The sequence below is a fragment of the Lipotes vexillifer genome, unplaced genomic scaffold, assembly GCF_000442215.2.
Source record: "Lipotes vexillifer unplaced genomic scaffold, Lipotes_vexillifer_v1.1 scaffold756, whole genome shotgun sequence".
Taxonomy (NCBI): Eukaryota; Metazoa; Chordata; class Mammalia; order Artiodactyla; family Lipotidae; genus Lipotes; species Lipotes vexillifer.
The window spans coordinates 2,108,361-2,130,153 of NW_006773042.1; the positions used below are offsets into that span (position 1 = coordinate 2,108,361).

General features: G+C 41.0%; 1 protein-coding gene across 1 annotated transcript in view; it reads right to left on the bottom strand.

Moving 5' to 3' along the window:
- The window catches only part of TPD52L1 (TPD52 like 1), a 48,552-nt gene that overhangs the window by 15,762 nt on the left and 10,997 nt on the right, over positions 1–21,793 (bottom strand). Inside the window, 1 exon segment of the mRNA XM_007447981.1 lies at positions 11,713–11,861. Coding sequence (XP_007448043.1) covers positions 11,713–11,861 — 149 coding nt within the window.

A 21,793-nucleotide genomic window follows, 5' to 3' on the forward strand; every position in this document is an offset into this window, starting at 1 on the left:
GGAAAGACTGACAGGAATAAGGGTCAAAGCAGAATTTGGTGAACGGCAGGTAATTTGTCTCTGGGGAGAGGTATGTGATTAGGGGAGGTGGACCCCAGACGGCTCTGGGTCAAGCAGCAAATGAGAAGTGGGAAAATGAAAGAAAGGAACAGCTTTTAGAATGTTTGCTTAATTTTGTTCGCTGCCAAGTTACAAAAATATCAGTTATTCAAATTACAACTTTCTTTTTACATTTTACTATAGGATGTTAGGTTTTAATTATGGCGGGAGAATATTTTTGATCATGTGAAATCATGGAATTGCAGGCAGATTACACATAAAATAAAATATTAATCTCTAACTTCTTATTAGTGATAAGGCAGTTAATATAGCACTAAATGTGGACCAGAAATAAAAACCTCAATCATTCTTACAAGAATTCAGGAGGTGTTATCTTGAAATGGCACATGCTGAGAATTCTTCAGAAGAAACATGCTACTAAACAGGTTCTCAAAGCAGTGTCCTGATGCTTGGATTAACTAGGCGTAGAGATAGCCTTTAAAACAAAGATTTAAAGGTAGTAGTTTTAGCCTTAAAAACAAAAGGATTTATTTACAAATAAACAAAGAAAAATGTGGAATTGCTATTCCAGTTATATTTTTAGGATGCTAACAAAGTTTTCACAAAGTGGTAACCCGGCCATGAAATCAGATATATAGAGGGAACTCCCTGGCGGTCCATTGGCTACGATTCTGTGCTTTCACTGCCGAGAGCGTGGGTTCGATCCCTGGCTGGGGAACTAAGATCCCACAAGCTGCACACCATGGCCAAAAAAACCCCAAAAATCAGATCTATGGAAAATGGCCTGTAAAACATGAAATCCATACATGATGGAAGTGAGGAAGACACTATATTATACACAGATGAAACATGGTCTTGCACTATGGACTGGAATTTAGAATTAGGCTCAGTTCTAATTAGCAAGGAAAACGTTTCCCTATGCAAAAGTTTCTCAGGCATATTGGTGAGGAAATAGAGTAATCCATTAAATAACCCAAAGAGGAGACTTTGTATCTTCTTTTCGCTTCTATTCCTTTCGCACTCCATAGCCAACCCATCAAGAGACCCTGCTAGTTCAGCCCTCCAAATAGATCTCGAATCTGTCTACTGTCTCACCACCTCTACTGGTCTCTGCCTTAGTTCAATTCACCATCATCACTCACCTGGGGTCTTGGCCAAGTGAGTGTCAGAGGAACAGAGTTGGGTTCTGGGGGGAAATGGGCACAGAAGAGGGAATCAAGGAAGGCCAAGGGAAGACAGTCAATTGGGTATCCACTCAGTACTGCATCTGTAAGGCCTGAAATGTGACTCAAGGGAAAAGTAAAAAATTACTCTGTCACACTGTGGTCTTTGCATGAGGTTGGGACTGGGTACCAGTAAGAGAATTCCTTCTTGTCTTGGTCCTGCATTTCTTTCAGGAATTTCTTGCAATTAAAGCAAATATTTAATTTACTTGTAAACTTTCCACGTAGTTTAACTTTTATATATTTGAGAATGCTTTGAATTTTGAGGTAAGAAGTGACTTTTGAACACTTTGTGTGTGTGTGTGTGTGAGACATTCTAAATTTAATGGCTTCATTTAAAAATAGCTAGTCAGGGAGATAGCCCGCCGCGTCTGTGGGTTCTGCATCTGCACATTCAACCAACCACAGATGGAAAACATTCAGGAAAAAAATTCCAGGAAGTTCCAAAAAGCAAAACTTGAATTTGCCATCAGTGGGTAACTATTTCCATAGCATTTACACTGTATTTAGAACTATTTACACTGCATTAGGTATTATAAGTAATCTAGAGACGATTTCATGTGTATGGGAGGATGCATATAGGTCATATGCAAATACTACACCATTTTATATAAGGAACTTGAGCATCCATGGATTTTGGTATCTTCATGGGTCCTGGAACAAACCCCCCGCAGATACCTAGGGGTGACTCTACATACAGTAAGCAGTAAGTGTTAGCACATTATGTTTTAAACAACCTTCTGTATCAAAATGTGAGACAGGTGTTTACAGGCATCTGACTACTTTAGTGAGGTATTAGGGACATTTAAGTCCTCACCATGAAAAATGCATCTCTATATCTATGTGAAATTTCAAAGTTAAAATTCAAACATATGGATAGCTCAATGGAGTGTTAAAGATTTTAGGGACTGTTAACTCTTTCTTTCTGGGAATTATAAAATGTTAAATCTGAAAGGCACTAGAGCACGATCCCTTAAGACTACAGATGATGAAACTGAGGCCCAGAAGAGCTGAGTGACTCTTTAATGACAGACGTAGGGTTAGAGTAGGCAGTGTGCCTGCCTTCCATCAGAGTGTCTTGTTGCCTAGGAGATGACAAGGGTGAATTAGATCAACTCCAGTGTTTGTGGAGAGAAATAATAATACTATATTTTGATAAATTTTAAGATGCACATTTTCTACCCGCACTTTTAGGCCTCTTCCCCTAGGCTAACCGCTACATTTCTTGAAAACAATTAGTAGTCCTTATATACATTACTTAGAGACCAATAATTGAGGACAAGAGATTTCTGGGGGTTAGGCAATGAGACAGGGTTATACATGGGGAAGTGAGCTCCACGAAGAAAATAACTAGGGAATCCATGAGAAATAGATCAGCAGGCTCAGAGTATTTAAAAGCTCCAAGGAGCACCACACACATTATAGCCTAAGGGAAGGGTCCCTCTGGAGGTGTGCACTGCACAGACCCTGTACCTTATGGTACATCCTAATTGGGCTTGATCTTAAAACTGAATAAGTAATATACATCCTTATCCAGAGGCTAGGAGCCTGTGTCTTGAAACAATGCTCTTCTGTCAGGCCACAGATAACCCCCAAGGAAGTCGGTGTATTTGCATTTTACTCCCTTTATTGTGCCATGAAATTCTGTACATAGTTTGTACTACTAATACTGAAAACTGTTTTTTCAACTCTATCACATAAAATTATGTTCAATAGTATTCAAATAATGAAAAACAATTTAAATACTAACATTCTGATTGACTTGACAACCTTATAATTTAAATGGAAGTGGTATTTAGCATTTTACATTACTAGCATCTCTTATTTTAAGCTAAATATAAATTATACCATTGCTGAGTTCCATAATTGATAGAGCGGACAACTAACACATTTTCCTTAAATAAAAATCAAGTGTTAAGATATCCTCAGGGACTTCCCTGGTGGCGCAGTGGTTAAGAATCTGCCTGACAATGCAGGGGACATGGCCTTGAGCCCTGGTCTGGGAAGATCCCACATGCCGCAGAGCAACTAAGCACATGTGCCACAACTACTGGGCCTGCGCCCTAGAGCCTGCAAGCCACAACTACTGAGCCTGTGTGCCACAACTACTGAAGCCCGTGCTCCTAGAGCCCGTGCTCCGCAGCAAGAGAAGCCACCGCAATGAGAAGCCCGCTCGCCGCAACTATAGAAAGCCTGCGCGCAATGACAGAGACCCAACGCAGCCATAAATAAATAAGTAAATACATACATACATACATACATACATACATACATACCTACATACATACATACATTTATTGAAAAGAAAAAAGATATCCTCAGGTTGCTGTAAATTGTGCACTGGGAGGCAAGAAAATTGGGAGTATTTGCTTCAAGAAGTCTGTGTTGGGTGCCTCTCCTCAGGGTTCCCATAATCCCCGCTGCACAGCTCTTTGCAAACATCCTCCCAATGTGCTGCAATTACAGTTTTTAAACCTCTCTCTGGGACTCGCCTGAACTTCCTGAGGGCAGAACCACGTCTTGTTCATCATCACTGTATCCCCAGTGCCTGAATCAACTAGAGCAAGAGTCATGTGAGATTCCTCTGGATTCTGGAGGCTGGGATGCCCCAGCTTCAGCTACAGGTGCAGAGTAAGGACTTGGCAGTGCGAAGTTTCTAACTCTGGAGAAGAGCCACAGCGACCTTAAGGTGAGTGAGGGCAATTCTGCCTTGCGTGCTCTAAAGCAATCCAGCTAACAGTAGCTTTGGAGGAACCTGCACTTCCCAACAAGGCTTGAATATGGTCCAGTGTTGAACCTTTCTTTGGCAAAAGTTTAACTGTGATAAGCAAATGGCAGCTCATATTTATTAAGCACTTTGTATGCGTTAACCTATTGAAGATGCATTTTGTTTGCTTGTTTTGAGTACAAGTAATCTTCCTCTTTTCCAATGAAAGTCAACAGAAAAATAGATTTTACTTTTCAGAGATTCAGTTTGGCTGGAATGGATAGCTTCCCCCCTCCCAGCTTTACTGAGGTATAAATGACAAAACAAAATTGTGAGATATTGGATTTGGTATACATATACACTGTGAAAGGACTCTTTTCCTTCTAGTAAATTAACATATCCATCACCTCACATACATATGTGTGTGTGTGTGTGTGTGTGTGTGTGTGTGTAGATGAGAATATTTAAGTTCTACTCTCTTAGCAAATTTCAATTATACAATACAGTGTTACCAACTATAGTCATGATATTATACATTAGATCCTCAGACCTTATTCATATTATAACTGAAAGTATGTATTCTTACCAACCTCTCCCTATTTCACCCGTATGCCCACCTCTAGCAACCACCCTTGAACTCTGTTTCCGAGAGTTTGACTTTTTTTTAGATTCCACATATAAGTAATACCATGCAGTATCTGTCCTTCTCTGACTTACTTCACTTAGCATAATGCCCTCAAGGTCCATCCATGTTGTCGCAAACAGCAGGATTTCTTTCTTTCTCGTGGCTGAATAATATTCCATTGCATTCGTGTGTGTGTGTGTGTGTGTGTGTGTGTGTGTGTGTGTGTGTGTTGTGTGTGTGTGTGTGTGTGCACATCTTTAAGGAAGGGGTAGCATTTAACTGCTAGAACAGGTGAGCTGTTTGGCCAGCACACCAACAAGGGGCTCTTCAGCAGTGTGGGGTAAGGTTCTCTGCAAGCCAAATAAAAGGCATTCTGTTGACTTTCCACGCAGATTCCTCTTCATGTCTTACAGATTTGAAAGTCAGTGTTAATAATCAAAAGGAGGAAGCGTGTCATCTTCTAACATGTTCTGACTTAAAGCGTTTTTCTACATACGGATCGAAGAAAAAGATTTAAATTCAACAGTCTTTTTACAAGAAGATATCTTATAGCCCAAATCTGTTTTCTATTATGGAATTTAAAAGAGAGCATTACTTGAACAGTTGCATATGCAGCATTTCACCAAAGACACAAAAACTATTTAGGCTTCTTTTCTTCCAAAGCTTCCCTAAACACACTATCAAAACATAGATTTACCACTTGAATCTAGAAAAGCAGAACCTACTTCCTGCCTTGCGTGATAAGATGAAAGCCGAAAGGTAAGAAGAATGAACGACCATGTGAGAGATGCGCTACGTGGTCTTTTTAAATTAGGTCTTTAATCTTCACTGGCACTTCTGAACCCAATGGTGCCACAACAGGCTCCTCATAAAAAGAGATAATAATCTTTACTGACCATAATAAGCTGGAAGTCTTAGAAGCACAAAGCAAAGAGTAAATAAATCATAAATTGAGCTTCAATTTTCAAGCACTGTGCTTTTTTTTTTTTAATGCTGAATGTTAGAGTTTTACTCCTCTGTATATAGGATGAAGTTACTAAGCTTTCTGAAAAGATGGAAGGGTTTAAATTCCATTCCACAACCTTCTCCCCTTTGTAGACCTGCCATTTGTTCTATGATACAACTCAGTGTTTATTGGTGGGCAATTTCACCGGTTAGCAAAGGCTGAACGCTCACTAAAATGAAGCATATCAGTTTTAACAACCCACCACGACATCAAGCTTACAAATTCCTTTTCTTTCTATTTCCAGAAGAGATTCAATTTCTCCTCCAGTGGTCTCCCCACCTCTTTACCCCAAAGCCGCCCACCTCCCCCATGCTTCCTTGAAGCCTAAAAACATTAAAAAGCTTCAGGATGAGGGTGGGGGGAATTTTTTGTGAGTGTTCTTAGATTCTCCAAAATCAAGGCAAATAAAAAACTATGACAAAAACAACAGCAACGACAAACCCAGGGACACAGATGGCCTCTCGACCTACTACTGTATGGTTGTTTTTCTATAAGGGAGATAATTTTAGTCTGCGGTGTAGTTATTCCTACTCATCTGGTCCTATTCCAATTTGAATCCTACCACAGACTAAAATATGCCAAGATCTTTCATTAACATATCACAGATTTTCTTTTCATTGTAAATCAAACTAAATAGGTCATGATTGCTTAATCAGTATGCAAAGTATTGCCTCTGGGATACCTGCAATATTCTGACAGCTGAAATTCTTTTTAGTGCTTTGAAATCTAATTCTATCCACTCTAACCTTACCCCAGTTCATCATTCCCCCACATCAAAATTTCATTGTACGAGGTATAGATATTGTTCTAGAATGGGTATCACGGACACTAATAGCAGGGATTTAAATATTCAGGGGAAAAACAGATTCTGCTTTTCTGTCCGTCCCCCTCCCCCCAACATATGATTAAGACTTTTCCCTTTCCCTCAGCAGCCAAGAAAAAATGGTGGGAGAAAGATGGTCTCCTGAAATTATGTCGCTGATAGACTCATGCCTCCCTCTTAAGAAAGAGATTTATTCTTCTTTACAAAGGAAAGTTGACCTCATTCCTAAAGGTTAGTGAGTCCATGATCATCTGTATTTATTAACTAATCTCTGAGGAAATCTCATCTAGGTCTGCAGCTTTCAATGCATCAATACGTAGATGACTCTCAAATGTCCATTTCCATCCCTGACTTTTCCTCCGAGTTGCCCTCTCAATATATAAACTTGTTTATCTACTGGACATCTCAGACTGCGCACAGCCAAAGCAGAATTCTTGGGTGTCCTCACCAGACCTGTTTCCTAGAAGAGCAAACAGGCCTACAAAGTGTCAGACACTGTTCTGCACTCATTGAATCCTCACTACCTACGATAGGTACTAATACGATCTCATTTCATGGAGGCAGGGGACCTAGATTTCAAACCGGGCAATTGGTTGGAGTCCACAGCCCACCAGCTTAACTACAATGCTAAATCCCCATTGCTGTAACCAGTCTCAGTATTCACTCAGTAGCCCAAGTCAGAGACCTAAGGTCACATTTGATCCCTCTATTTCCCTCAACCCCCCACATCCAAACCACTGGGAAGTCCCACTGGGTCGACCTCCAGATCCTGTCCCCTCTCTGCTCATGACTCTCCATCATGACAACCTGGGCCACTGCAACAGTCTTATAAATGATTTTCTGGTTTCCATTCCTGCCTCTTCACAATCTATATTACAAAAACTAACCAGAATGTTCTTTTTAAAAGGTGAATTAGAACAAGTCACTTCCTGTTGCAAATTCCCCAACTGCATCCAAAGCTCTTGGAATAAAATCCTCACTCCTCCCCTTGGCCTGGGAGGCCCCAGAGGCTCTAACCTCAAGCTCCTCTCATTACACTCCAGACACAGCCCTTTCCTCTGCTTCCTGAAACCTGTAAAGCTAGGTCTTGCCTCAGTGTCCTTGTGGCAATTTTTTCCTCAGCCTGAAAGCTCTTCCCCAGATCCTCACAAGATCATGTCTTTCTGTCATTCAGGTCTCAGCTCAAAGAAACCTCCCAGGACAGGATTTCCCTGTCAGGGACCCATCAAAGCAGCTTCCACCCTCTCCGGCAGGTCACTCTCTAGTACCTCAACCTATGCTGTCTTCATCATAGCGTCCCGACAGATCCTCATTTGTTTGCTGCTTGTTTCCTGCCCTTTTCCCTTTCAACATTCATAGAGATTAGGAACTTTGTCCATCTTGTTGAATCCTGTATCCTGAGGGCTTAGATTAGCCCCTGGGTAATAATGCCTAACAGCAGACACTCACTAACACTTGTTATTCTTTATCCACAGGCAATAGAAAGCTGTTAGGAGCCCCCTAACAGCTTTCTATTGCCTGTGGATAGAGAATAACTGTTATAAACAGATGCCACAAGCCCGGCCCCTTCTCCCCACCATCTCAACAAGACTAAGTAATTGGATGGATTTTCCTTAGGAGAAGGAGCCTTCTCTGCCAGCCTCGACCAGGCTGTGCCTGTGCGTCCCCCAGGACGTTCCTCCTGCCCCCTGTGGCCAGATTAAACTCCAAATCATCCTCCAGAGTCTGCTTAAACATCTTACTCAAAAAAGCTTCCCTGAGACCCCAGGCAAGGTTCCATCCCCTGCTTTACATCCCCTACAATACCCTGGATTTGCCGTTACAACCCTGTCACGCTTAGCTTTTAACCAGTTACTTGTAATAACTTGTAAAATAAACAAAAACAAAACTCTGTTTTCCTGACCACGACTTTAAACTCGATAACCCCAGGGAATAACTCTGTTCTACTCACTCAACAAAAAGCTTGATACTAAGTGTACTGCCTGACTATAAAACCAATTGGTTTTTTCAAACATGGGAAAACCAGAAGCTATATATTCTCCAGTGTGCAAAGAGGCTACAAGCCTTCCTTGAACTTGCCTGCTCTAATTCCATGTCTCAGGAAACCATGACCCATTCCCCTCACTCCCCCCGCCGCCTGCCCTAGCAGACCCAGAACAAACTGGCCACAGCCTCTGCTCAGATATTCGCTGCTCCCTCCCTCCTCTCAGCAACAGAAGAGCCCGAATTGCCCTCCCTCCATTGGGTTCTCTTACCCTTGCAGTGTGATCAGGGAGGCCAAGCAGAAAGATCCTGCCTGGTTCTGACACCCCAGAAGGAAGTTCAGATCAAGTGACAAGAAACCCCAGACCTGGATTAAATACAGAGGCCACCAGACCCCGGGAATTAGAGATGGCTCAGCCTCACCCTATCAGGGCCATTAATTGGTATAGGCCACCAAAGTGCAAAGACAAAAAGCAAAACTACTGACACATAAGCTCATTTAATTTAGTGCCGAATTTTCAAGAGATTGTTCATATGGTGTTGGATATATATATATATATATATATATATATATATATATATATATATATATATTTTTTTTTTTGTGGTACGCGGGCCTCTCACTGCTGTAGCCTCTCCCGTTGCGGAGCATAGGCTCCGGACGCGCAGGCTCAGCGGCCATGGCTCACGGGCCCAGCCGCTCCGCGGCATGTGGGATCTTCCCAGACTGGGGCACGAACACGTGTCCCCTGTATCAGCAGGCGGACTCTCAACCACTGCGCCACCAGAGAAGCCCGATATATATATTTTAAATTGATAAACATCTGTGTGTAGTTTCTTATCTTCTTCCATAATCATCAGGTTGGGGAAGGTTGGTTAACCTCTGGACACTGATGGGCTCCCTGGCTCCATCCTGCCCTACTCTGGACTGTGTCCTGACCCTTTCTGGATGAGCCCATGGGATGCACATGCACAGATGCAGATAGAATTGCTAGGCTCTTAGAGCTGGAGAGAATATTCCCCTTTACATGGACACTAAGGGAACCACAGTGTGGAGACGTCAGGCTCCTCTTAGATCTAACTCCTCATGCAAAGGGCATCTTCACTAAGGTCTTAGATCTTAGTTCTTAGTAACCAGCAGGCAAAGTTGGGCCCCAGCCAAACTGAAATAATTGCTGTCTATCATGGGTACCTTGTCTTACTACCAGGCCCCTCTATGCCTGGGAGAAAAGTACCAGCAAAGGGAATATTGTTCCCCACTTAAGATACTAGCAATGTAATATCTTTACCTTCCAAGGAGGAATACTAGGGAAGAAAATGCATAACACAAAGACAAAACTTTCTTGATAGTGGAATCTGGGGTCAAGGGATAGGAAGCCTCTGTGGTTTCTCCATCGGCCCCCAGCTCCCAACACACAAAAGGAAGAACAATTGCATTATGATGTGGTCATCTTCTTCGCTTTGGCACAAGACCCCCAGCAAGCAAAATATTTTAAATCATTAGAGAAGTACCACAATAGTTAAATATTTCACATAATTTAAAAAGTAACCCCATGAAAGCATGATTGTAGAATACCCACACCTATTCTGTACCTTGCCTAACATCAGACAGGAAGATAATGGCACAGCTGAAAAACATTTCTGTTCGTCTAAGTAAGAAAAACTTGCTTCTCCTGTGTTTCTCCTTTACTCTCACATTACTATCAGACTCACAATACTTCTGACATCAGCTATGGGGGGGCGTTTCCACACACCAAGCAATTCTGTGACACCAGCTGGGCGTCCTACAATTTAACTCAATTCTGACACCATCTACCTGGAGATCGAGTCAGATCCCACAGGTTAAGGGCGCAGCCCCACAAGACTGCCCCCCACTCACCTCACTCCAGATGCCAATCGCAAATCCAGATTATCACCAGTGCTTCTGACCAGTGGGCTATAAATCAGAGGTTCCCACAACCTCCTCCTTGAGTTCAATTAATTTGCTAGAGTGCCTCACAGAACTCAGGAAAACAGGTTTCTTACTAGGTTACCGATTTATTATAAAAATGATATGATAAAAGATACAGATGTACAACCAGATGGAAGAGGCATGTGGGGATGGGTACCGAGCTTCGATTCTCTCTCCTGGCACGCCACCCTCCCGGCACCTCCATGTGTTCAGCAACCCTAAAGCTCTCCAAACCCCATATTTTTGAGATTTCTATGGAGGCTTCATCATGTAGGCATGATAGATCACTTCCAGCTCCTTTTCCCTCTCTAGAGAACGGGGGTGTGGGACTGACGGTTCCAAGCTTCTAATCATGGCTTGGTCTTTCTGGTGACCAGCCCTCATCCAGAAGTCCACCAAGAGTCACCTCATTAGAACCCGGGATACTGCTATCACCCAGGAAATTCCAAGGGATCTGGGAACTCTGTGTCAGGAACCAGGGTCAAAATGCAAATGTTAGAACAAAAGATGCTCCTGGTATAGGAAATTATAAGGGTTTTGGGAGCTCTGTGCCAGAAACCAGGGGCAGAAACCAATATATTCTATTATTTCATGTGGCCTTAAACCAGTTCTAACATTCCCTAGAGTAGTGGGGATAAAAGCACACCCCCAAACATGAGAGGTACAAGCTTTTCTTTTCATGTAAATGGACAAAAAGTCTCTACAGTTTTTAAAGCTGTCAACCATTTTTGATAGTAACTCAAAATATGCAGTGAATGCCAAGTATTCTGAGGATTTAGAATTTTATGAGAAAACATAAGGAAAAAGTATATATTTAACAAATGTTAAAAAAAATATATATATATATAAAATGAAGAGAAAGAACGTTAAACTGTACAACTTCATAAAAGTAGTCTAAGTGAAAACAGAGTGTTGGTGAACAAAGTTTTTCTTTTTTGCAGTACACGGGCCTCTCACTGTTGTGGCCTCTCCCATTGCGGAGCACAGGCTCCAGATGTGCAGGCTCAGCGGCCATGGCTCACGGGCCCAGCCACTCCATGGCATGTGGGATCTTCCCGGACTGGGGCACGAAACCGTGTCCCCTGCATCAACAGGCGGACTCTCAACCACTGCGCCACCAAGGAAGCCCGTGAACAAAGTTTTATTTCATGAAGCTACTTTTATAGAGTCTGCATCATGCAACATATTAATGATTATTCGTATTTCCTTATTATACTTCTGGAGAAAATATTTTTCCCTAGCCACCAGTATGAGATCAGCCTCATGGGAACAAAAACTGAAGAGGCAAGACAGCAGGCTGAGTGATTTTTTTTTTAAGAAAAACGTATACTTACGCAGTAGTAGTCTGCACGTCATGCCAGCTTCTGCTGAAGTTCTGTTTTAATTCATTCATCAAGTTCATGCCGAGTTTTTGTTTTATCTCAACCAGACGCCTTTCTTTCGCTGATAAAACTTGTCGTAATGTTGTAATTTCATCTTCTAGCTACAGGTAGGAGGGAAAATGGTGGGGAAAGAGGTCAGACCAGCTGAAACACACACGGGTGCCCTCGGTGCTCCAAAGCAGCCTCTGCGCCCTCTTGTTTACATAGCCCAGTGCATGGCCTTAGCAAACACATCCTGTAGAGAAGACCGTCTAATATTTAAAAATGAAAGGAGATTTTTTTAGCTTTAATGATTCTAAAAGAAATCACTACTCCTTGTGAAAAATTCACTCATACAGGGGCTTCCCTGGTGGCACAGTGGTTTAGAGTCCGCCTGCCGATGCAGGGGACACAGGTTCATGCCCTGGTCGGGGAAGATCCCACATGCCACGGAGCAGTTGGGCCTGTGAGCCATGGCCACTGGGCCTGCGTGTCCAGAGCCTGTGCTCCGCAACGGGAGAGGCCACAACAGTGAGAAGCCCGCGTACCACAAAAAAAAAAAAAAAAAAAAATTCACTCATACGGTAAAATGTAAAGAAAATAAAAATCATGTGTAATCTACTAGGAAACAGCCACTGCTTAATTTTTTTGGTTTCTAATCATCCAAACGTTTTTCTAAAATTATACATAGATACAATTTTTGAACAAAAGACTGTTTTTGTAGTCTATGCCTAACAAGTTCTTTTAAAGTGTTATTAGTCAGTGTCGTTTATTTTTTGCCAACCACACCTAGCATATGTTGTGGTTTGCCAAGGTGGTGCCTCAGGAGAGAATGAACAAGGGAGGAGAGGATGTATGCAAGGGAGTGATTTGTGTTGATTTTTCTTTTTAACAATCTTAATTGACATGTAATTAACATACAATAAACTGTACACACATAAAGTGTCCAATCTGTAAGTTTTGATATATGTATACTCCTTTGAAGTCATTGCCTTAATCAACATAGTAAAGAAATCATCACCTCCAAAAGTTTTCTAGTTCTTCTTTGTAATTCCTCCCTCCCTTTTCTCTTCCCTCACCCAGGCAGTCAGTGATCTTTCTTTCACTGGTTTAGTTTGTATTTTCTGGAATTTAATATAAATTGAACTACACAGTATAAACTCATTCTTGCCTGACTTTGTTCACTCAATATAATAATTTGAAATCATTTGATTCATCCATGTTGCTGCATCATCAATGGCTTTTCCTTTTTTCTGCAGAGTAGTACTCCATTGTATGGATATACCACAGTTTGTTTTCTATTCAACTACTGAAGGATATTTGGGTTTGGCTAACGCAACTAAAGCTACTATAAACATTCATGTAGAAGTCTTTGTACTGATGTATCTCCTGTTTCCCCTGTGTTAGCAGAAAAGTAAATCTCTTCAGCATCATAAAATTGCTCTCATACACTATGGAAAACAGTATGGAGATTCTTTTAAAAATTAAAAATAGAACTCTCATATGATCCAGCAATTCCACTTCTGAGGATTTATCCAAAGAAAATAAAAACACGAGCTCAGAAAAGATACATGTACCCCCGCCATGTTCATTGCAGCATTATTAACAATAGCTAAGATATGGAAATAACCTAAGTGTCCATTGATAGATAAACGGATAAAGAAGATATTTTACATACACACACACACACACACACACACACACACACACACACATACATACAGAAATATTACGCAGCCATTAAAACAAAGGAAATCTTGCCATTTAAAACATGGATGGACCTTGAGGGCAATATGCTAAGTAAAAGAAGTCAGACAGAGAAAGACAAACACCATATAACTGTATGATCTCATTTATATGTGGAATCTTAAAAAAACCACCAACCCCATAGATAAAGTGAATAGATTGGTGGTTGCCAGAGGCAAGGGAGGGGGGTGGGTGAAATGGGTGAAGGGGATCAAAAGGTATAAACTTCCTGTTACAAACTAAATAAGTCATGAAAAAATTGCTCTTGCAAATCTAATTTCTAACAAACGAGTTCTGTAAAATACCCAGATTTTAGAGAGCATTGCTATACTTTGTGAAAATAATTTTGAACCTCCTCAAAGTCTCTGATTCCAATTATCATACTTCATTCCACTGTCACACTCTGTAACATACTGCCCTGGTAATATTGCTTAAATTTACATCTTTGTTTTCTGAAAAGTATAAATATTTGTGACTTTCTTTGTGAAGCCAGAAGAGAATCAACAGTACTCCCTTAGTATCCCACACGCATAGAGGTAAAAAAAAAAAAAGTGCCTGACACTTTACGAGATTATTATTATTTTTAATGGAGATCTGTGTCTCATTTACATTCTAAGTGTCTCTCTACTTCTGACCACAAGGAGCATCACTAACCCTGTCAGTCACCTTGCAAATGTGTTCCTTGGGTCACCAGAGACGTAGCTGCTAAAAAACACATCTCAACAATGACAGTTACCTTTGCAAAAATTAGTCCTTTTTATTAGAGCAAGGAAGATTTTACCGCAATGGTGAACAGACAAAAATAGCATTGTAAACCTTCGTATTCACAAAAAATCACTTAAGCAAAACAGGCAGAAATACTGAATCAAGCATCTTAAATAATCTAGTAGAAAAGAACAATATCTTGGAGCTTTTAATATCAGCAAAATGTCCTAGTAATCTAACATTATCCATTTTTTTTATGGTTATGGAACATTTCTTGTATGTTCATGGAAATCTTTCTGAAATGAATTTCACCTTCCATAAACATGTTATAATCAATAGCACCCCGTCTTTTCTTGATGAGCAAGAGTCTTCAGTATGCAGACATATACTCATTACTGCAAAAGGAGTGTACCTAGGGACCACCAAAGGGGATCATGTTTTTAGTCTTTCCATTAAATGAGAACACACTGTCATTTATTTTATTTTTTTTTGGCGGTACACGGGCCTCTCACTGTTGTGGCCTCTCCCATTGCGGAGCACAGGCTCCGGACGCGCAGGTCCAGCGGCCATGGCTCACGGGCCCAGCCGCTCCGCGGCATGTGGGATCTTCCTGGACCGGGGCACGAACCCGTGTCCCCTGCATCAGCAGGCGGACTCTCAACCACTGCGCCACCAGGGAAGCCCAGACACTGTCATTTTAAAGTCAAACCCTTCTATCCTTTTGCTCTCATGTTATATTCCACTTTTTCATCTTTGTCAATGTGTTCTTCTGCATTTAGTTTGCTGCCTAAGATTTCTCAAGGTTGTATCTCTATCTCTCTTACCACAGAAAATACGTGGGCTTCATTTCAACCTTTTATTCTGTATTAGAAAGACCTTTTTGGCTTTCTTTCAGTTTGGGTGACTGAAATGACTAGGAATCTGGTTTTGTACATATATCAGGTATTACTGTAGTTTCCAACTTGTAACAAAATTAATGGGAAGTTTTTTAACTTGCAGAAAGAAATTAAAGATGTAGAGAAGAAGAAAGAGGTTTAAAAATCTTGGTATTCTCAATCTTATATCTATGTAACCCCAGAAATTTATTCAAAACTATGGGGGACAGTAAGATATTCATTAGTTATTTGGGGGTGGGAGGAGTGGGTAAAGTCTTCACAATTTTCTAATGAAATCCACGATCCCAAAAAATGATATAAACATTGAAGTGACCAATTTACCAAACAACATCCTAAAGAAAGATAAAATTCCACACCTAATAATTTAAAAATCGAAGCATACGTTAAAAGGCATTTGTAGAGAAAAAACTTCTAATGATGGAAACACGAACTCAGTTACTCTGTTGGGTCTATTGTCAGGTTCTATAATGAAAGTCTCACCATTTCAATAAAATGTAAGGCTCACACTTCTTAAAGCTTTCATTTATTTATCAGTGATCTAAATATATGCCAAAATATCTATTAAGCAAAACCCAGAAGGTGAAAAAACAGATAATCTTAAATTACATTAACATGCCAGACTGAAAATGGCCAATCTCATCTCTCTCAGCAGAGCAGAGAGTCCTGACACAGCAAAAAGGCCTTTAATCACAAATGCTTTAAATGACAATCCTGGTGAGATTCATTTACTTATTTGACTAATGAGAATTTTTGGCCTAGTTACACCAGTGGTTCTCAATTTCAGTTTATGTAAAAGTCACTCAGAGAGCACATTTAAAATGCAGATTCCAGAAGTAGGCCCCTTTTAATGCCCTAAGATTCTGATGTCTCAAATTTGGTGAGGCCAGCCTACATATATTTTTTAACAAGCACCCCCAGATATTCTGATGCAGGAGTATGCAAATTCTACATTGTAGGTACCTCTGCAGCCATATCAAATTCGTTTTGGAATGAGCTGGAGTGCAGGTAAATCATCAATTAAAGTATTTAAGATATCCTTTCCCCTTTAATTTTAAATTAATCATATCTTCACTAGAAACTGATAGTCTGGGTCTTTGGTTTCTTGACGCCTTAGAAGATCTACTTTTTTTTTTTTTTTTTTTTTTTTGCGGTACGCGGACCTCTCACTGTTGTGGCCTCTCCCGCTGCGCAGCACAGGCTCCGGACGCGCAGGCTCAGCGGCCATGGCTCACGGGCCCAGCTGCTCCACAGCATGTGGGATCTTCCCAGACCGGGGCACGAATCCGAGTCCCCTGCATCGGCAGGCGGACTCCCAACCACCGCGCCACCAGGGAAGCCCAGAAGATCTTCTTATAGGATAAATATTTATGCACAAGATTAGATATTTCAACTTGATTACTCAGATATGAATGAATAGGAATGTAAGTGTTGGTGAGGATGTGGAGAAATTGAAACCCTTGTTCATTGCTGGTGGGAATGAAAAATGGTTCAGCCACTGTGGAAAACAGTCTCTCAGTTTCTCAAAAAGTTAAACATGGAATTACCATATGACACAGCTCCTAGGCATATTCTCCAAAGAATTGAGAACAGGTACTAAAATACATGTATATGCATGCTCAAAACAGCACTACTCACAATAGCCAAAAGGTGAAAACAACCCAAATATTCATCAAAGGACGAATGGATAAACAAATTGCAGTATATACATAAAATGGAATATTATTCAGTGGTAAAAATGAATGAAGTACTGATATAAGCTACAACACAGGTGAACCTCAAAAACATTAGGCTAAGTGAAATAAAGCCAGCCACAAAAGGTCACATATTGTATGATTCCATTTACATGAAATACCTAGCTAAATCCATAGAGACAGAATGCAGGCTGATGGCTACAGAGAAGAAAGAGAAATGGGAAGCAACTGCTTAGTGGGTATGGGGTTCCTTTTGGGACAATTAAAATGTTTTGGGGCTGGACAGAGGTGGTAGTTACACAACACTGTAAGTTTCTAAATGCCATTGAATGGTTCAATTTAAAATAGTTAATTTTATGTTATGCCAATTTATTTCAATAAAAAATGAAAAAAATTATAAATTAAGTAATGAATTAGCTTCAATATGAAATTTATATTAGAAGATTGAAAACTTACTTTTCTATTTAATCTGCTATATTACATAAAATATCTAACTTAAATCCAGAAAAAGAAATACATTTATAAACTATTAAGTATCAGTATGATGTTTAGGAGTAAGAGCATTTGGTCTCTTGCACACACTGCTTCAAGTCCTGCCACTTCTCCTGGTTACTCCTGCCTTGGCTAAGAATATGGAAGAATTAAAATTAAAATGCAAATAATATCTGGGAGGGTGTGACAGGCCATGGGGTCCCCAGACATTTGGTCAACCATTATTCTGGGTGTGTCTGTGAGGGTTAGTCTGCATGAGATTAACATTTGAATTGGTAGACTGAGTAAAGCAGATTGCTCTCCCAAAGTGGGTGGGCCTCATCTAATCAGTTGAAGACCTATATAGAACAAAAAGGCTGACCCTCCCTTGAGTAAAAGGGAACTCTATCTGCCTGTCTGCTTTTCAGCTGGGCCACTGTTTTGTCTTGTTGTTGTTGTTGTTTGTTTTTTTGTTTTTTTCCTGCCTTCAGATTCAAACTGTAACACTGGCTCTTCCTAGGCCTTCAGACTGGAGCTACGCAATCAGTTCCCCTGAGTCTCCAGCTTGCTGACTGCAGATCTTGAGACTTGCCAGCCTCCAGAATCACAACAGCTAATTCCTTATAATAAATCTCTTTCTATATACATATATATATCCTATTGGTTCTGCTTCTCTGCAGAACCCTGATTAACACAGAGGGGTGTTACAATAAGACAGTATTGGTTGTGAAGACTTTAGTTGTTCACTAGCTCAGTCCAGAAAAAATGAAAGTCTTGAAGGAAAAAAACTGAGAGAGGAAGGAAGAGCTTAGGGCACTTCTTTGTAAAGGCTAAGAGACGGGTGGCTTGAGGGCACTGTGTGCTTTTCTTGGGGAACGACACACTGAGCAACAGCCATTGTCTACTTGATGATGCTGTCTGGTATTTTTCCTACTCCTATTAATGCCCATTTTTCTTGAGTCATTTTATCTAGGGGACATTGGCAGTACTTGATTGTTATATAATCATAAATTTACAGTTCTAATGCTAACACTTCATCCTTTTCAAAAGGCAAGCCACATTATAGAATACTGAGCATCAAATGCAGCTTAGCAAAATGAAAGTGGGAGTGGGATGTTAGTAGCACAGAAATATTGAGCAAGTTTATCTAAAAAGGGAGAATGGAAAAAATAAGCCACAGAATAGATGCATAAAAACCTCAGAAAAGATGTTAGGAGCAGCTGGTAATAAGACTAATGAGAACAAATATCTGAAACAAAATAATATTTCTTTATATATTGACAAGATTTGTAAAAAAAAAAATATATTCTTCTTCCAGTATTTATAAATGTTTGTTGGTGCTATGATTCAAGTTAATTATAAATCTTAATTGCGCACCTTCTGCGCACAAACTACTGCACCAGATCAGAAGTGATATTGGCCCCGCATTGAAGGAACTTTTAAAAACACACATATTGCGTGAACATAATAATAAACTCGAGACTGAACTGTGTTAACGACAGATTACTCTTTTAAGATGCAGACCTCGGCTAAGACCCTGGATAATACTGGCTTATTTTATGTCTCTCCGCACAAGGACAGGTCTTCCTTCTGCCAGCACTTGGTAAGCACAACAATGTGCTGGCTGTGTGGCTGAATGGGGTTACAGGCTCGCTTGAAGTCTAAGGGCGCCCTCATGAGAATACAGACCACAAAACAGTGCAGGGTAAAGCAGTGGGGCAGGGATTCAGCACAGCCCGTAAACAGTAGGAGAATCTGAGGAAACGAGGGAGAGGAGTGTACAGAAGACGAGAGCGGGTGCCTGGCACACCCCAAGACCCCTCTAAGCAAAGCAATCAGACGTAAGAAGTCCTCCTACACAAAGCTCTTGCTTTGGATCATAGCCACAACTGACTGCCTGATTCAAAAGCAGTCTAATAGGCTGACCTGTGAGGTGTCCTGTTACCCAAGTGGCTAAGAGACCCAGTAGAATCTTCCCTCAAACAGAGAGGGGTTGCTTATGACCAGGGGCCCCAGAGGAACATCTGTGGAGAATTGAGGCAGAGAAGCTGAGCTGTCTGCATGATGTCTCAGTTCTTCATAGGGCCAGCCGTGGGACTGCTGAGATGTCCTTGATGCAATTAAACCCTAGCATTTAAGGTAATCTGAATGCACGTGTGATCTGAAAGAACCTAATTTGTGGCGTGTGTGTGTGTGTGTGTGTGTGTGTGTGTGCGCACATACGCTGTGAAAGGGCAGAGAAAGTGGATTTAAGAGAAGAATGAGCAGAAAGCAGAGGTGGCCTAGATGGAGGGAGAAGAAATGGAAATGTGAAGAGAAAAAATAGCAAAGATCCCCTCTTTCGCTTTTTGCTGGGCCTGAGGCAAACAGCTGTGCCCAGTGCCCCTGGAGGTTACACTGCTACCTTTGGCAAGACATGGTGTTTCTCCATCCCTGAGGAATCCAGAAATAAGAGACAGGAAGCATGGAAGCTAATGCATCCTAAAGGATGAAAACATCAATCCTAGTAATGTGAAAAAGTAACAAGGAGTCTGGTGTTATTTTCAGAAGTCAGGTTCAAAAAGTCTTAGGAATGAGACACACTGGAGGGTCATTAATGTGGCCAAATGAGACAAGAATGTGTGAAAACACTGGTTTTTTATATTCATGGGGGCATCCATTGAGAACCAAGGCTTACAGTTTCTTGATTATAAACATAATACTTGCTCATTGTTGAAAGTTTAGAAAATACAGCATGCAGGCACACAAAAAACATAGATGTATGTACGTGTGTGTGTGTGTGTGTGTGTGTGTGTGTGTGTATCCCAGTAATCCCAGAACTGAGAAAAATCAAGTCATTTTATAAAAGTTGGTCTGTTACAGAGGTTGTGTATGAACTTAAACTTGGATGATAACAGTGAAGGAGTTAAATTTCAGCTTAGAATCAGTTAGCTGATGACAGTCTGCAGAATATAACTTTTGTCAACACAATTGACAGGAACAAGTCATAATCCAGGATTCCAGGCCTTAAGAAAACGTGGAGCTCAGATATTCTCTGTTTAGGTTGACTTTGGTCCGTGCACTCTGGCAGGTGTGGCCAATCTGAAATAAACAAGGTGGCTCTGGATCAGTGGCCACAGACAGGTCCAGCTAAAGAACCAGGCTATTTGATCTGAGGCACTGTCCTTACTAACATAATTTCTGCTGTACTAGAAGAACAAGCTGCTCCTTCATTTTATCATGAGGTTATTCTAGGGTGTGTCTTACGAAAGCACCTGAAATGTCTTTAGTATTATTACGAGCTGTCATAAACACACACCATCAGAACCTTAGAGCTTGGAGAGTCTGGGGTGGACACAGAGGGGTGAAGCTTAATTTAAAGCTGTGTCTCCAGTTCCTTAAAAAACTATAAATAGAACTACCATATGACCCAGCAATCCCACTACTGGGCATATACCCTGAGAAAACCATAATTCAAAAAGAGTCATGTACCAAAATGCTCATTGCAGCTCTATTTACAATAGCCTGGAGATGGAAACAACCTAAGTGCCCATCATCGGATGAATGGATAAAGAAGATGTGGCACATATATACAACGGAATATTACTCAGCCATAAAAAGAAACGAAATTGAGCTATTTGTAATGAGGTGGATAGACCTAGAGTCTGTCATACAGAGTGAAGTAAGTCAGAAAGAGAAAGACAAATACCGTATGCTAACACATATATATGGAATTTAAGAAAAAAAAATGTCATGAAGAACCTAGGGGTAAGACAGGAATAAAGACACAGACCTACTAGAGAATGGACTTGAGGATATGGGGAGGGGGAAGGGTGAGCTGTGACAAAGCGAGAGAGAGGCATGGACATATATACACTACCAAACATAAGGTAGACAGCTAGTGGGAAGCAGCCGCATAGCACAGGGAGATCAGCTCGGTGCTTTGTGACCACCTGGAGGGGTGGGATAGGGAAGGTGGGAGGGAGACGCAAGAGGGAGGGGATATGGGGATACATGTATACGTATAGCTGATTCACTTTGTCATAAAGCAGAAGCTAACACACCACTGTAAAGCAATTATACCCCAATAAAGATGTTAAAAAAATAAAAATAAAAATAAAAATAAAGCTGTGTCTCCAGCCTCTAGAAGAGGCCAGAGGAAGAAGACAAGCCTTGATTCCAGCTGGACCAGGAGCTTCCTACCCTCTGGGCCAGGGATTCAAATGGGGAGCAATGCTGGCCTCTTCCCCTCTTGCCCTACTGCTTCTTGTACTTGAGAAGCTCCCTTCTCCTGCCCTTTCCTCCCACAATGTAAACGCTCCCTAGCAAAGTATTTAAGAGGTAGCAAAGTGTATGTAGTGGGTGCTTCGAACAAACAGCTTGAACAAGGAGTTGTCTTCACGACAAGCCAGGCACCCTCCTCATCTCTAGGTCCAGATGCCCATGGCAACTACACAAGCTCTAATGAAGCCTAAAGTCATCATAGCTTCCCTCTCTACAGCCGGAGCTTTATTTTTCTGAAGAGCACATCAACTTAATAAATTCAGTTGCTTCTATGAATGAAGT